Source organism: Lontra canadensis, unplaced genomic scaffold, assembly GCF_010015895.1.
Source record: "Lontra canadensis isolate GAN:19392208 unplaced genomic scaffold, GSC_riverotter_1.0 scaffold64, whole genome shotgun sequence".
In the NCBI taxonomy this organism is placed as follows: domain Eukaryota; kingdom Metazoa; phylum Chordata; class Mammalia; order Carnivora; family Mustelidae; genus Lontra; species Lontra canadensis.
In genome coordinates this window covers 10,519,332-10,536,953 of record NW_022631058.1, presented here as the reverse complement: position 1 = coordinate 10,536,953, position 17,622 = coordinate 10,519,332, and the positions used below count along the sequence as shown (strand labels likewise).

General features: G+C 47.7%; 1 protein-coding gene across 3 annotated transcripts in view; it reads left to right on the top strand.

Annotated features, from left to right (window-relative positions):
• The window catches only part of TTC7B (tetratricopeptide repeat domain 7B), a 246,743-nt gene that overhangs the window by 124,470 nt on the left and 104,651 nt on the right, over positions 1–17,622 (top strand). For all 3 annotated transcript variants that reach the window (XM_032878627.1, XM_032878626.1, XM_032878628.1), the window contains exon 9: positions 914–1,051. In XM_032878627.1, coding sequence (XP_032734518.1) covers positions 914–1,051 — 138 coding nt within the window. The remainder of the gene's footprint in view (positions 1–913; positions 1,052–17,622) is intronic.

Here is a 17,622-nt window from a genome sequence, read left to right as displayed (position 1 = left end):
AACTCCCTAGCAGGGAAGGATGGAAAATGGTTAGAGTTGTTTAGTGGCCCTAATACATGTGATATGTCTGGAGACTCCCTAGAGAAATTAAATTTCAAAAAGTAATGAAAGCACGTTGTTGTAAAGAGCATTTGATTTCTAGATAGATGAGATTAATAAGCTCGAATGTGCCTGCTGTATTTCTGCAGCAAGCTGTGGAGATATGCAAGAGGCAAGGTGTTCTCCTGAGTCCTCTGGTAATATCTTTTAAAACAAAACTCAGTCTGCTTCTTGCTTTCTCTTCTATAGCTGTTCTGTGCTTCCCTGAACAGGATTGCATTAGTCTTTGTAGTCTGTTCCAATGAAGGTGCCATAGAGGGATCTGAATGTTGCTTTCATGACAGAGAAAAAGTACGACACGTCCCTGCAGGACTGAGGGAACTTAATGGCACCGTGTGATGGTGGGAGTATGGGGCTAGGGATGTTCCCTTCGCTGTGTAATGCAGAGCAGGAGCTGCACCGACAGGCAAGACACGACAGCCCCCCCGCCCCGGTGTGTGAGTCTGCCACCCCAGAGCACTGGCGGTGTCTGCAGCAGAGCTGGCTGGTGGGCCCGAGCCCAGGAGCCATCACCCTGCTTGCATCAGCTCCTAAAGCCCCCTGCAACCACCGGCTGACGGGTCCTGAGGGTCCTCCGGCTCCACACCTCCAGGCCTTTGTGTTTGGCTAATACCTCGTACTGCGTGCTGCGGGGCTCGGGGCATTCTGAGTAAACAAGCCAAGGTGACAAGCCCCTTACTTGCTCCTGCCCGTGTCTCCAGGCCCTTGGCAAGCCGAGAGGGGCAGGAGGGCCTAGATGGCTTCTCTATGCATGATAGCTGTGTGCATGGACTGACTCACCAGCTGCTCCTCTCGTCTTCTGTGTTGTTTTCAGGCCAACCGGGACGCTGTGCTGAGCAGAACACCTGAGCACAAGAGCGACCGTCTCATCAGCTTACAGAGTGCCTCGGTGGTCTATGACCTACTGACCATTGCCCTTGGAAGAAGAGGCCAGTATGAGATGCTGTCGGAGGTAGAGCCCTTGAGTCTGGTACTTCCCAGTTGTGGGGGGGGCGGTGCTAGCCAAAGCAACACTGAGAAGAGCTGTGAGACCAGGTCCTGACCCCTCTGTCCCTGGCAGCCATGTGACCTTGGCCTGGCTCTTAACTCTGTGAAATGGGAATTGGGTTAAATGATTGGATCATGGAATTCACTGGTGGCGACTTCCTAGCAGTGGCCCCCAAACCCACTGAGTTTGTGTGTGAGGGAAGGCAAGCATTTCTCAAGCGGCTTCTCTTGTAGGGTAATTTCTGCCATCACCCCAAATCTCCCATCTGTGATCCTCATTTCCTTAGAAAGCCAGTTTTGCTCTGTTTAAAACATGGATGCATAACTCCGGGTGAAATGGCCCTGTTAGGCACGTGATTGTCAGGTGAGCGGGTGTCGTCTCTCGTGTCAAGAAACACAGTTTTCACTTAAAGACTTTTGCTTGTTCAGAAGAGACCCGAGTTGATTACAGATCTTGTGCAAGGTCCTGTCATTTTGTTCCTTCAGCTTCTGAAGAACATTGAGAATGGAAGCTTAACTGTTAACACAGTTTTCAGAAGAAGCTAGTTAACCTCGGGCTGCGGTCATGCGTTACTGAGCAGTAGCCCAGAAGTTCAGATTCCACCCGGGCAAGGACTGAATGAGTGCCATGATCGGCTTATTCTTTCTTTAGTGGAGAAGGAAGGAAGGAAGAGAGACAGAGAGAATGAGGAAGGAAGGAAGGAAACAGGGAAACAAGTCATTTTGTTAAAGTGGACTTTTCCATGTTATTTTACTTTTTCTTTCTAAATTTATACACACCGCAGCAGCCTCCGGGCCTCGGGACAGGGATTGAAACATAGTAACACATTGGCTGGAATCAGATGAGCGCCAGGCTCACCCCCTAGCCTGCTGTTGTGACGCTACCACACAAGGCAGGAGCCTTGGAGGACAGATGAGCCTGCATGGCTCGGGTCTTTTTTTAGTCTTTGGTTTGGTGACTGTACAGGGCAGTGGTTACTCAGGCTTCAAAAAAAGCCCCTTGCAGTCTGGCTAGATAAAGCAGTGTGCCCATTGCTCTTGTCACATGCGGCTCATCCCCTGGGACCCTGCCCGGATTCTTCCCGGCTCCATGTGCTTCGGTTTCCTGGGACCCTCCCCTCCCAGACAACTTAGTGCCTGTCTGCTGTGTTCATTGTGGAGCCCCTCCGTGGGGACAGTGCCACCCAGCTCCCAGTTGAGTCCTTTTCCAGCGAACTTTTTTTCCCTCCAGACAAACCACTAAAGAAAGCATCTCTCTGGGTCCGAGGCTGGTTGTGGTTGGCATGTCTCCTTTCATCCCATCATGTAGCAATCTGGCCTTCCCTCAGCTTGAACTTCACCGACGTCAGGAACAGGTGTGAGGAGGTTGGGGCGGCTGGCGTGGTTGGCTGGCTGGATGGCTCCTGCCCACAGGCTTCTCGTCATGCCATGAATGGCTGTAGGGGGACGGCTGTCACCTTAGCAGCATTCCTCTGCAAGCCTGTCGCACGCCTCCTTCCAGCACCAAATACTGGGGCCTCATTTTCACTCTGGTGACTTTTGTCTTGGTACCACACATAGCTTCCATCTTGTGGCAATGACCTGATGCCCGAGTCACTAGGTGGTCCGATCCGGTTGCCAGAGCTTTGGCGATTCAGAATTTTACTGCGCTGGTCACATTTAAAGCAATGAGGACAGGGCCAGAGGGTGCCTCATCAGTGAGGGAGTACAAGGGTGGGAGAAAGGGAAATTTACCACTATATGTTCCTTGAAGGATTTTATACCATATGTGTGTATTATCTATTAAATATATAAATCAGTTGATAAGATAGAGACAATGGAGGACATTGATTTCCGTAATACACATATATGGGGTCCCCTGTACTGAGCCAGAGGCTGTGATTAAGGCCGGGATTCAGCCATGTGCGAGGCATGGTCCCTGCCCAGGAGCACCCCCCACCCCACCCCCCATGCATCGGGAGGCAGCCAGGCCGCAGGCAGCTGTCGTCTGATGTTTCTGGTGCTGGGGAGGGCAGGGCCTGCTTCCAGTAGTGAGGCCTTTGAATACACGGCTCCAGCCTTTCTTGCTGTTTCTACTTAGTTTTGCAGTTGGAGCCGCCCCCAGCAAACATTTGATGCCATGTCGTCTCAGGTCTTTTAACTAAAACGGGCCCTATCTAGGAGAAAGCACCTGACATCTGGGTGTTCAGTTTCGGAAGGTCCAGCCTTGGCTGAGCACAGACCCTCTCTCCCCTGGCCCCAGGCCTAGGATCCTGCTTCCTTCATTTCCTGGGATTTTCTTCTTCTTCTTTCTCTTTTCTTCTCATCTGCCCTTCCATCTTCTCAGGGCTCTAGGCTAAAAGGCTAACTGTATTGTTTCTTAATTGGGGTGAATTCCTGTAACATAAAGGTAACCATTTAAAAGTGTATAATTCAGTGGCATTTGGTACATTCACTGCTATGCCGGCCTCACTTCTATCAAGTCCTAGAAGGAAACCCCATCCCGAGTAAGCAGTTATCCTCCATCCTGCTCCCCCAGTCCCTGTCCACTACCAATCTTTTTTCTGACTATGGATTTACTCATCTGGGGTATTTCCTATAACTGGAACCATCCAGTAAGGGATCTTGGATATCTGGCTTTTCTCAGAGTAATGTTTTCAAGGTCACCCATGCTGTGGCCCATATCAGAACTTCATTCCTTCTTGCAGTTGAACAATATCCCGTTGTGTAGTTGTGAACAATTTGTTCACCCGGTTATCCAGTGGTGGGCATTGACTCTGGTGAGTCGTGCTGCTATGGGGGCAGCTGGATTTTAAACTTCCTGTACTACTTCTGGGGACCCCGTGAGTGTTAGTGATTACCGCTGCTGTCATTCATTGTGGTAGTATGGTCTGTGTCTTCTTCACCTCTTACATTGTCGCCAAAGCAACCTTTCTAAGACACAGTAGTGTCATGCCACCTTTCTGTGCAGAAACATTTGATGGCTCTTCCCATCCCCCCACCGCTTTTTACTTCGTTTGTCTTGTATTCCTTTTCCTCCCATCAGGAAAGTGACTTCCTCAATTATCTTTTTTGTAATATGCAGCACCTTGCAGATTCCTTGAAGCATCAAACAACACAGACAAGTATGGAAAAGGAAATAAAAGTCACTTAGAGTCCTGCCCTCCTGAGATTGACCACCCATTGACATTGTAGAGACTGTCTTTTCTTGTATCTCTTTATGAGTAAATGCATGTACATTTATGTAAGTTTCAAGGAATGGGATAGTGTCATATATGTATTATTGTAGGTGTTCCCACCCATTCTTCTCCCTTCCATTGGCACTCCACCCTAACTCTGTCTCCTTAGACCCCAGACCCAGGTCAGCAACCTCGTATGTCCCGGGCCCAGGCCTTTGTGTCCGGAAGGTTGGGTTTGGGTCCTGGGTCTGCCACTCCCAGATTACAGTTAGGTGATCCTGGCAAGTCATTAATCCCTTATGCCTTGGTTTTTACTTCTGTAAAATGGAGACAGTAACCATACCTATCTCAGATCATCGTGAGGCTATTTATTAAACCATGTAAGGTGCTCAGAGCAGAGCCCCGCACCTACTACATGGTAATAAGTGGAGTTTATTAAATGGTAGCTGTGTGCTGCTGCGCTTTTCCCACCACTGTATGCCCAGGAGTGGCCAGGCATAGGAGAAGTAACAGTGTGTATAGAAAAAGGTCTTTTGGCTTCTAGAAACTTCAAGTCTAGTTCAGGAGATCAAACAGACACGAAAGGACAACTGATCAGAGAAGACTGCTAAGTCCAAGGCATGTTCCTTGCAGGTGAGCGGACTGGGTGGGTTGCAGCTATGTCTGGAGGTGGGAGTGCCCATGAGAGAGTAGGAACATCTGGTACATCAAGGGCTGATAGGAATTTAAAAAGTCTCAGAGCAGAGAGACTCATCCTCAAGACTGTGGGGGTAAAGGGCATGAGGCCTGAGGATCCAGGAGCCAAGAGCTTGCTCTTGTGGAGGAGAAATAGGACAGGACACCGAACCGAAAGTGCGGGGCCAGGTTGTCAGCCCCCCAACATCTTGGGACAGACTGCTTGTGCCCCTTGCTGACGGGCTCCTGCCATATCCCCCTTTAGCTGGTCCGTGAGCAGGTCCTCCCAGCCTCAGCGACGCTACAGAGATCTTTTATACCAGCTGGAAATTTTTATAAACAGAATTTAACAACAACCAGGCCATAGGGAGAGAAGACCCCTTATTACCTCCTCCCCCTGCCTCAGACTTTCCTGCCTTCTCTTGTCCCCAGTCACCAATGCTCCACATCAGACACGGCCCATTCTCCTTCTGCTGGCTCGCCCCACCGGCTGTGCCGAGCCCGTCAGCACTCCCACACTGACAGGGGAAAGGACGGGGTGCTTCTGCCGCGGTGCCCAGCCTGTCTTGTCATCTGCTCTCCCCCTTTCGCTGACACTTCTGGTCTGTCCTGCTGCATGGCACAGACCCAGCCTTTCAGGAACTGTGCCTTTGCAGGGGAGCAGAGCCACTCTCGCGAGAAAACTGTCCTCTCTGTCTGTTTCTTCAGTTGTATTTATTCCAGATGGACAGTTCCTCTCCCAGCCCAAGCTTGGCTGCCCTCGTGGGTGCCCACAGAACACCTTTCTTCTTTTCAGGGCACTGGGCGGCCAGATACTGGGCCAGGACCATAGTACAAAGGAAATACAAACCAGAGGTTATCACATCCTTATTCTGACAGGTTTAAATATAAGCACGATGTTTACCATATCTCCAGTGCGAGGAGTTTTTGTGTTTTTAAAAGACTAATTGTGAGCCTAGCTGAAAGGTCTGTGTAGGAAGGAACACTTCTTTCTTCCCCCTTCAATTTAAACAGCAGCACTAGTTGGCATGACAACCCGTGCTATTAAAAGTAAAGCAACAAGCCTTGCTTCCTCTGTTTTTCAGAATGAACCCAAACTGCTAAGTAGGTTTGTTTCTTGAATTTGACTATTAATGGTTCCATTTCGACAGAATGTTATGGGGTCCCTCTAGAAGGGTGTATGTGTCCCCTCTACATAGCTATGGCAGCTTGGGAGACAGAAATGATATTTTTATCTTCCCTGTTGAACTCATATTCATTTGTTTATGGTAAATCTCAACAACATTATAGTTCTGTGGGTAGAACTGTCTGGCTTAGTGCTTGTACCAAAGGGACAATTTACACATTCCTAACCCAAACACTTATTTAATCAGGGAGTATTGTGAAAAACACTTGAACGTCTAAGTCTGTTCACAGGCCTACCATTTGTCAGTTTCTGTTAGAGTTTGGTGTTTCGTTCAGCCCCACTTGGACTGCAGAAGCCCAGCCTTGACCTGGGCGCCAAGCTCCCTAGGCTGTGTCGGTGTGACCTGACCAATAGGGCTGAAGACTGAGAGATGAAGGCAGAATGTTTAGTTCATGGTAGGTGTTCAGTAAAAACCTGCTGAATAAACCAGTGCTTCAAAGCCAATGTACCTTCTCATCCCATTCCCTTTCCTTTGATTTTTGAGATAAATTTTCCCTGGATAAATAATCAGTAGGTCTTCCCCAGGTAGGCCCAAAGGGTAAAGGTCATGTAGCTGGGAAATAGTAACAGAGGAAGAGCTGGGCCCAAAGTGGGACAGAGCATCGTACAGATCCCAGCTCTGGTCCAGCTTCAGGGGTCACCCAGCAGGGACCAGGACCCTGCATGACAGGCCTGCCCCGAAGCATCCCAGCTACTGACATGGCCGCCAGCACCTACTTTTCCACCATTATGGAAGCATTTCTTGACTTAAGTGTCATTGCTCTCTTCTTATGGCCCTTAGTGAATTTTACCATGCCATTTTAACCTTTTTAAAAGGTGTACAATTCAGTGGCATTAATTATATTCACAATATTGTGCAGCCTTCATGACTATTTCCAAATATTCCATCACCGCAAACAGAAACTCTTTACACATCAAACAACTGCTCCCTATTCCCTTCTGTCATCTACTTTCAGTCTCTGTGAGTCCGCATCATGTAAATGGAAGCATGCAGTTCTTGGGTCTTATGTCTGATTTCACCTAGCCTCATGTTTTTGCGGTCCCATTCTGTTGTTATAACGCATCTGGTAGCATGTATCGGACTTCGTTCCTTTTTTGGCCGAATAATACTCCCGTGTATGTATATGCCACATTTTGTTTATCCATTCATCTGTGGGTAGACATGTGTAGTGTTTCCACCTTTTGAGTATCGTGAACAATGCTGTGATGAGCATTGGTGTACACATTGGAGTTTCTGTTTTCAGTTCTTTTAAGTATACATCCAAGAGTGGAACTGCCAGCTCATATAATAATTCTATGCTTAACTTTTCAAAGAACTACCAAACTATTTTTCACCGCAGCTGTGCCATTTTCCATAACCAGCAGCGAGGCACAAGAGTTCCAAGTTCTCCACATCTTAGCCAATACTCATTACTTCTGTTATGTTTTGTTTTGTTTTGTCATAGCCATCTTAGTAGGTGTGAAATGGTGTTTCATTGTGGGTTCGATTTGTGTTTCCCTAAGGACTAATGATGTTGAATAGCTCTTCACGTGCTTTTTGGCCACTTATGTGTCTTGTTCGGAGGAATATCTCTTCAAGACTGTCACCCACTTTAATTTGGGTTGTTTGTCTTTCTGTTGTTGAGTTAGGGGAGTTCTTCATTTATTGTGGATAATAAACCCTTAACAGTTATGATTTCTAAATATTTCTCTGATTTTGTAGGCTGTGTTTCCATTTTCTTGATAATGTCCTTTGATCCACAAAAGCTTTTAATTCTGATGAGGTCTATTATGTCAGTTTCTTTCTTTTGTTGCTCACGCCTTTGGTGTCATATCTAAGAATCCATTGCCAAATCCGAGGTCCTGAAGATTTACTCCTATATTTTCCTGTAAGAATTTTAATAAATCTTATATTTAGCGTGTTGATCCATTTTGAGTTAATTTCTGTATTTTAAGTAGGGAGCCAACTTCATTCCTTGCATTTGGAAATCCAGTTGTCCTAACAACATTTGTTGAGAGACCGTTCTTTCTCCTTTGAATGGACTGGACACCCTGGTCAAAAATTGATTGACCGTATATGTGTGGATTGGATTCTGGGATTTCAGTTCTATTCCATTGGTCTGTTGTTTCTCCTTAGGCCAGTACCATGTGGTTTTGATTACTGTAGTTTTGTTACAAGTTGAAATCAAGAAGTGTGAATCCTCCGTCTTTGTTCTTTTTCAAGATTGTTTCCCCCTGTTCAGGACCCCTTCCAAGTCCACATGAATTTGAAGATTGGCTTTTCCATTCCTGCAGAGAAGACTGTTAGAATTTTCATAGAGATTGTATTGACTCTCTGGATCGTTTGGATAGTGTTACCCTCCTAACAGTATCTCATGTTTTGATATCAGATCTTCATCTGAATCTCATTTCTGCTGCTTTATATGCTGGGTAAGAACTTGGGCAGATTCCTTTACTTCTCTAAACCTATCCCCCAAGGGGAAAAATTCAGATAATGATAGGACCTGCCTCTGAGGGTTATTGTAAGGATTGAGGAGAGAGTGTACGCAAAGTGAGCATTAACTGTTCTTATCAGTGGTGTTGGTAGTCTGCTTTCTCAAGGAAATGGCCCTCTGTAATTACCTTGGCAGATAATGCTTGACCCTTAGTAGGGTCCTTCATTGAATAGTGGAAAAAAGACAGCCTTAGAGTCAAAGCACATCTGAGTTCCAATCCTGGCACTACTCTTTCCTAGCTCATGATTATGGGAAGGGTTCGCCACTCTGGGCTTCCCCCTCAGAGACAGTTAGGAGGCATGCTGGGACAATAGGTGTAAAATAGCCAGCACAGCCCTGGGTGTGTAATACATACCTTCCATTCCTCTCTGGCTGTTAGAAAGAATGGAGTTGAAGATTGTCTCCTGTAACCCTCCATCTAGTCTGTCTCTTTGGAACAATAGGGCAAGGCCACTTCTGCCTCAGTCACAACCCGTCAGATTGAAAGCAACTGTTCTATTGTCTTCTCCCCTTGAGCACAGAGTATCCCGTTCCTTTAGTTTCAGGGTTGGCAAACTTTTTCTATAAAGAGAGCCAGACACTAAATATTTTAGGCTTTGACAACCAAGAGGCAAAATCAAGGATACTGTGTAGGTATGGCAAGAGAGGAAACAAAATTCCACAGAATTTTCTCTTGATTAAATTCAAAATACAGTAGTGAGTACAACTTTCTATAATACGGGTCCACTAATGAGAAGAATGGGATGGTTTTGGAAGACAACAGTTCACTTAATCGGGACTCAAAGTTAGTATTTCCTCTCATCAAACTGCTGGCAAATGTTCATCTATGAAACGACTCTTAGCTGTTGGGCTCTATTAAAACAAGCAGTGGGTCGGATATGGCTCTCGGGCCACGCACATTGACCTCAGATTCTCAGCATTTTGTGGGTCTTCTTCCCAAGTGCTCTCTTGTTTGATTGGCCCCCTTAAAGGATATCCGGAAGAACAGGTCCTCACCCGAGGCAGGTTTATCCCTTCATTCAGGCATTCACTGAGCACTTGCTTTGTGTATGACACGCCCCTGGGCTACTATTACCGAATCGTTGAAGGGCAGATACCCAGGGCCCCCAGCCAGGGCAGGAGGACTGAGAACAGATGAAGACCCGAGGTGAGAGGCAGTGGAGGAGGAGACGGTAGACCAACGAAACACCCGTTTCTTGAATTTAGTGATTGATTTTGCAAGAGTAACCAGCAGCAGCAACAGCAGCACAGCAGCAGATGGAACAGTGTTTGAGTAAGGACCCTGGAGACCCGTCACTTGCTAGGCAAACTTGATCGAGTTGCTTCATAGAGTTGAGCAGAGAGTGTGCCAGAGGATGGCATCCAACATTCAAATTCTATAATAAAGTCCATGACCTCTGAAAAACAGCCCTCTCTACTCCTCCCACCATGGCCAGAGGCAGTGGTATCCTTTAATTTCAGCATTTGCCAAAGCAATAAAGCTTTGAGAAACCTCTGCTTGGAGCAGTATTGGTGTTGTAAAGCAAGAAGATAAATGGATGGGGGCACAGATGGGGGGTTTGCTCTGTTTTATTTCTCATTTCAGAAGAGAAATCTTATTAAGCAAGATTTGATGGGCATCACCTGTTTCCTGAAAACCTGGGCAGGGGGGACTTTTCTTTCTAGCCGAGAGTCCCATAAGCATGACTTTTAGAAGCTTTTTCTGGACCCTGACTCTTGTGGAGTAGATCTCTCAAACTCCACTGTCGTATGTACTTTTATTTATAATTAATGTAGAAATAGGGGCTCGGAACTGAGCACCAGAGCTCTGATTTCAGTGGCCCTGGGCAGATCCTGTCTTCCCTCTGCGTCTCAGTTTCCCTATCTGTAAAGGAAGAATGAGGCCAGATACTCTCCTAAAGATAGTAGTCCAAGGGGCGCCTGGGTGGCTCAGTGGGTTAAAGCCTCTGCCTTCGGCTCAGGTCATGATCCCAGGGTCCTGAGATCGAGCCCCGCATCAGGCTTTCTGCTCAGCACAAGAACCTGCTTCCTCCTCTCTCTCTCTGCCTACTTATGATCTCTGTCTGTCAAATAAATAAATAAAATCTTTAAAAAAAAAAAAAAAGATAGTAGTCCAAAATGTCCCAATTGCTTAGGTAGTTTTTCACTGCTGCAAGTGAAGACATGAAGTATTACCTATGTGCTGTGTTAAAGTTTAAAAAAAAAAAAAAAAGCCACAGTTTCACACAACTGCAAAGGATTACATTTATCAACTAACTCACTAAGGATATATGATGTACAAAAGAAAATTTTCCTCAGCTGCAGAAGGATCTCTGTGACTAGAACTTTCAGGACACAGCCAGCCTGCCCACTGAGGTGAGTAATGAAGATGGTTCGCTGGGTTATTTGTTCTATTTTAACACAGGTGGATTTTAGACATAAGCTGCAGGCTAAATTTGAGGGGTATCTGATTGTTTTATTCCTGCCCCCTCCCCTCTGGGTGTTGGCTGTTGAATCTCGCTCTCGAATTCCAAAAATAGGCTTTGGCTTTTCCTTGCTTGTGGTTAGTGTCCAGCTGTCACTGCCACGCACCCAGTTCATGTCACTGGGATTTGGGTACTAGGAAGGTAATTGCTAAATCCCTTCCTTGTGCCAGAAGAGCTTCTCATTCCTGGATCCCCCTCAGAGGTAGCTGGTCTAGGAAAAGCCAAAATGAGAGACTGCAAAGGAGGAGCTCTTGCTCCCAAAAGGAAGCAACATTTTCACAAGTGGCATTTTGACGACCTCACTCAAATGATCAGGATGCCATTTAGAGTCTAATTATTGTCCTACCAAATATCTGTGGTATTACATGAACGTTATCTGGGATTTAGTGAGGTGGCAGAAGTGTGATGATGGCGAATGGGCCTGTCTTTCCTGGTAGAAATAACACCACTGCCACAGCCCCCTTCCTTCCTTGCAAGGGAGGTGGCTCGGGGATGTCACCTGCCGCCTGGTGCACCCGACCCAGGCACCTGCCCCATGTCCCCCTGCCCAGGCCACACTGCCACCTCTCCACTGGACACTGCGAGTACGAAAGGGCCAGAATCTTGCTGTCATATCTCCCTTTCCATCTGTCCTTTGTCACCCACCGGCACCTCCGCACCATTCCCAGGGCTCCTCTCTTCCCCCTTTATTCCCCCTCGGGTCAAACCCCGAGCCCCTCAGCATCTGCTGCTGCTTTTTTTTCATAAAAGCAGCATCAACAATAATATGTTTATAGCATTGGCTCTGGGGCAGACACTCTGCTAAGCATCTGACACGTGTTCCCTCACTCTACCCTGCAACAGCCTATGGCTGGTGAGTAGGGTTTGGATGAAGCCTGGGCCGTGGTCCAGGGCCAGCACCTTCACCACGTGACTGCTCTCGCCTGGCCCCATGCCACTGCTGTCTCCTTCCCAGCCACTAGCCATGCAGGGCTGGGGGACAGAAGCAGCCCCTTACCTGCCCCCAGTCCACCTTATACCCACGTGTTCTCAGAAGTCTGCTTCCTTGGTCCTTCTTTCAGACTGGAGCCATTACAGAAATGTGAATGTTTCTATTTTATTTTATTTCATTTTACAGCATATATTCTGATTGCAATCTCCGCCACTATATTAAAACCGGAAATTTTTCTTTTGTTGTGTACAGAGATGATTAGGGTGTTTAAAAGGGGTAGTCAGAACTGGGTGAGCAAACACACCACCTCAGGAAGCGAGGCTGTGGGTAGCAAATGCCTCCAGGGTCAACCCAAGTGCCTTTTATTCTCAGATGTGTTCACGGGGAGTGGGCTTCCTTTTGTTTCTGAGGTATGTTGGCCTGAGCTACTGAGGGACTGTGTACTCGTGATGTTTACAGGAACACAGGGGAGGACGTGCTATTATATCCATGTGGTATGCTTGGCATTGGGCTTCCAGAACCACCTGGAGCTCTCTGGGCACTTTCTCAGAGCCAGCAAGTCATCACTATATATAAGATGCCAAGAGCCCTGGGAGGACAGGGCCGTCAGCTGTGATGCGGTAGCTCAGACACCTCAGAATTGGGGGTGAAGGGCTAATTTGTAGTCGCTGGCCTGTATTTCTGGACTCTGTTTATGACACACCGGTGACTTTCTGTGGGCTATGGGTTGTTTTAGTTATGGGGAAGAGGTCCAAATGGTGAAAGATGAGGCAGCAGAGGGGAAGTGCCTGACAGATAGAACTTTGGTGCCTTTGATATCGGCTGTGGTGCTGGTGGGTTTCATGGGGTCTGAGGTTTCTCAAAAATTCTGCAACCTAGGAAGGCCTCAGTGCTTTGTAGCCTCAAGGATCCCAAAGAGGCTATGCCCCATTAGCAGTAAACAATATTACCGAATCTTCAAAATAGTTCAAGGAACATGTGGCATTTTTAGGGGACTTTTAGTTAGCTATACTTTGCTTTACACAGCACAAGTGGGCCTGATAAGTTCAGCGAGAGTGGCATGTCTGTAATTAAAGTCGCAGAGGCAGCAGAGTGCTGTGGTTCAGAGCTCCAACTGCGGAACCACACTGCCCGGATTCAGGTCCTGCCCTTCCACCAATACACTGAGACCCCACATAGTCATACGGGGGACCCCAGACTATAGTCTGTGCTCAGTTTCCCCATCTGTAAATGGAGGACCATAACAGTGCCTACTTGTCCTTGTAGAGTTGTTAGGACGAGCAATGAGGCTGTTGTTGTAAAGCAATTAAAATGACTCCTGGTGGGTCGCCTGGGTGGCTCAGGCAGTTGAGCCTTTGCCTTCAGCTCAGATCATGATCTCAGGGATGGACCCCTTGATCCTGGGATTAAGCCCTGTGTGGGGCTCAGCGGGGAGTCTGCTTCTCCCCCGCCCTCTGACCCTTCCCCCTGCTCAGTCTCTCTGACTCTTTCTCAAATGAATAAATAAGAAAGAAAAAAAAGCAAGATAGTTCCTGTCCCTGGCTTCATAGTGTTATCCAAAGGCTTGTTGTCTTAGTCCATTCAGACAGCTATGACAAAACAGTTCGACTACTTGGGGGCTAGGAGGCAGGAGCTGATTATAAGAGCCTGAAATATAGGCTTGGGGGTACCTTCAGGGCCTTGGCTGTAGGTAGCAGAACCCGACTCGCTCACTCAAGCAGAAAAGGCATTCATCCATGTGTACTGCTCACAGGATCCACAGAAGGCTGAAGAATGGGCGTGGGCAGAAATTAAGAAGGCAAGGTCCCTGGCCCAGTTTGGGAGGACACACATGCTCAAGGGCCTCCACCCACCCTGGTGCTCTTCGGGCCCCCAGGCCTTGCCACTGGGAATGACATCCCAGTCCCCGCCCCTCCTGGCTCCCTGTGCAGAGCTCTGGCAGGAGCGTCTGATTGGCTGTGCTTGGGTCACGTGACACCCTCCTGCTTCCTTCCTTCAAGGCTTCATTACTGGCAGGTGGAGAGGCTGCTTTCCTTCTATCTAGGGCATACCCCCCACCACTCCCCGACTCCCAGTACAAAAAGTTCAGAAGAGTTTTGAGGTGAGAGGAAGCCAAAATGACAAATGTCCTTTCCTTTGGGGACCTCAGTTGGGTGTTTCTTAAGTTCTCTCATATCCCCAAGATTCTCTGGATCTGCTCTTCAGGAGAGCTGCTGTTTTTCTGGTACTGTGGCTGATAGAACGTGGAACAGAGCTCTATACCAATTAGGCTTCCAGTGTTTTTCAGTGACTGTGTAATGAGTATGTTAGCCTTTGGCACAAAAGAAAAGGGTGCACACTCGTTTGTAACATCTAGCTTTCTGATTCAGGACAGGCTGTTTCAGCGACTGAGCTCCTTCTGTTTATTGGGAAAACAGTTGATATTTGTCATTCCTTCTAGCAATAGGAAGAAGAAAAGCATTTAAACATTTAAATGTTTCTGTGTATATATTTTAAGTACTTAGTGGTTCTATTGCAGTGAGCTGATTATGTAGAGCTGTTAAGACAAACCTCATTTTTGATGTCCTCTGCATCCTTCTCCACGCACTGGCTCCTTTGCCTGATTCCAGTAACATGATCCGGATTCCTGGTATCTCCTCCCCCACCACCCCTCATCCCCCAACTCAGTTTCCAAGTACTGTTGGCTTTTCATCACTTGAGGCTCTCTCTGTAGCACCCGTCCTCCCCCACATCTTGCCATCCCATCCCACCCCACACCTAGATCAGGTCTCCCCTCTGCCCATCTTGCCTACTTGATCTTTTCAACAAGAAGCTTTAGTTTTCTCTCCCAAGGTGCTTCTTAAAGGCACAGTGAGGGCTTCTTAAGGGCTTCCGGTTCTTATCAGTATAGTAGAGCTGTTAAAAGGGCTCTGGGGTCAAGTTCAGATCCCAGCTCTGCTGTTTGGTGCCTGTGTTAATGAGAGGTGTAGCCAGATGTAATTAACAAAATCAACTCTCAGTGACTTAACCAAGTAGGAGTGAATTTCTCCCCCATGACAGCAAGTCTGGCTAGAGGCTGCGGTCACAGCCACAGCACATCACGGCCTCAGGGACCCAGTGCTTTCTCTCCTGTTTAGCCATTCTACAGAGTGGGTTCCATCCTCATGCTCCCACCATTACTGGCGTCCCCACCTCCAGCACCAAATGTGTGTCCTGGATGGGAGGGCCAGGGCTGAGGGCAGGTGTGTGCCAGCTGAGACCGTCCTCCTCTTAGACACCCCTGCTGAAGGCTCACCCAGCGGCTTCTGCTGACATCACATCGCCCACAGTGAAGTTACATGTCCACAGATTTGGGCTAAGCACATTGCCAGTGTGATCAAAATGAGGCTCTAAGTGTTCGTCTTGCATGGGATCTATAGATGCCTGTCCTGTACCATCACTAGGCATATAGGTGGTACATGTTAAATGCTAACTACTTCACTTTTTAATGTATTTCTGTTAGGGCAGGTTTCCCCAGTAAACCAGCTAGCATACAAATTGCTGGAACCTTCTAGGTAAATACCATCCCAAATCCTCTCCTACCTCCTCAATCCACCTTCATCATTTCCTACAGTCTGTCACCCTCTCTGTGGCCCCTATGTCCCCCAGCCCCCTGCCCCTCCCTGTGTGTCTGTCCATCAATCCTGAGACTTCCATTTTCACTCCTTGCCCGGGGCCGGCCACAGAGCATCATGGGGAGAACTGGCAGCCCCGTGCTGCAGACACCAGTGCCCAACACCCCAGTCCCCAAGGTGACCCTGATGTCTGCATTCTGTCCCCTGAGGGAGTTGTTGTTTAAAGCTTTTCTGAAAACCCCAGCTCTATTCCGTTTCTCTGCTCCTACCCCCACTTCATCCCATCTTTGCTGGGAAGACAGTGGCTGGGTTGGATATCTAGGACAGGACTCTTCTCTTCATCTTCTAGAGCCTTCTGAAGAGAAGGCCTTCCACCGGGGGCCTTTTCTGCTCCTTCATCTCAGGTTGCCTCCATGGTAAGTCTCTGATCTTCCTTCCACAGGCTTGTGCTTCACCACTCACCCTTCTTTCCTCTGCTCCTCAGGGGGCGCCCTCCAGCGCACCCCAGAACTGGGCTCCCAGAGCTGGGCCACCCACTGCCTGGTCCGGGGCCTCTGGGCCTCCAGCGCCCTGACCCTCTCGTCATCTCCACCCTGAAACCCCACCTGCGTCTCCTTTCCTGGCCCTGAAGTTGAGATGCTTCCTGAGGTCCCGCCTCAGCTGCCCTCCCTGCGAGCACTCCTCTCATGTCCTCCAACGTCTTCCAAGGGTGTCAGCTGTTTTCTCGAATGTACTTTTTCCCCAGTTATTTTTCTTGTGGTAAAATACATATCTCACCACCTTCACCGTTTTCAAGTGTGCAGTTCAATGACCTTGAAGACCCCCTCAGTGTGGTGCAGTCCTCAGCACCGTCCATCCCCAGAACGCTTTCCATCTTGTAAAGCTGGAACTCTGTCCCCATGAAATGCTTACTCCCCCGCCCCAGCACCGCCTCCCCCCACCAAATCCTGCTGTCTGTCTCTTGATTTTGACTGCTCTAAGTAACTCATACAAGTGGAATCACACAACATTTGTCTTTTTGTGACTGACTTACTTCACTGAGCCTCACCTACTCAAGGTCTGTCCATGTTGTAGCCTATGTCAGAATTTCCTTCCTTTTCAATTTAAGGTTAGATAGGGGCGCCTGGGTGGCTCAGCTGGTCAAACGTCTGACTCTTGGTTTTGGCTTAGGTCATGATCTTGGGGTCCTGGGATTCAGCCTTGCATCATGCCCACTGCTCAGTGGGGAATGTCCTTGTCTCCCCTTGCCCCACTCGCGTGTGTTCTCTTTCTCTCTAAAATAAATGAATCAATCTTTAAAAAAATAAATAAGTCGATTTAAGGCTAGATAATATTCTATTGTGTGTTAACATCACAATTTGTGTATCTGTTTATCCTTTGATGGACACCTAGGTCCCTTCCATGTGTTAGCTGCTATGAATAATGCAGCTACGAATACCGATACGCAGATCCCTGTTTGGGCCCCTGCTTTGCATTCTTTGGGGTCTGTCTTTATGCCAATACCATGCTGTTTTGATTGTTGTAGCTTTGTAGTAAGCTCTGGAATGAGGAAGTCTGAGTCCTCCAGCTCTGTTCTTTTTGAAGATTATTTTGGCCATTTGGAGTTCCTTGAGATTCTGTGAACTTTAGGACAGGTTTTTCTATTTCTGTAAAAAAAAATATATATATATGCCATTGGGATTTTGATAGGGATTGATTGTATTGAATACATAGACCTCTTTGAGTAGTACTGATGTGTTTCCATTTATTTATGCCTTTACTTTCTCTCAGCTAAAGGTATGTCTTTTGTTAGATCTTCTCTGAAGTCCCCAGATTGTCTCTAATTATCTCTAGTAAGTCACCCACTTGACACCTCAAGCCTACCATGTTCCTTACCAAGCTCATTAATTAAAAAAATCCATTCGGGCACCTGGGTGGCTCAGTGGGTTAAGCCTCTGCCTTCAGCTCAGGTCATGATCTCAGGATCCTGGGATCGAGGCCCGCATCGGGCTCTCTGCTCAGCAGGGAGCCTGCTTTCTCCTCTCTCTCTCTATGCCTGCCTCTCTACATACTTG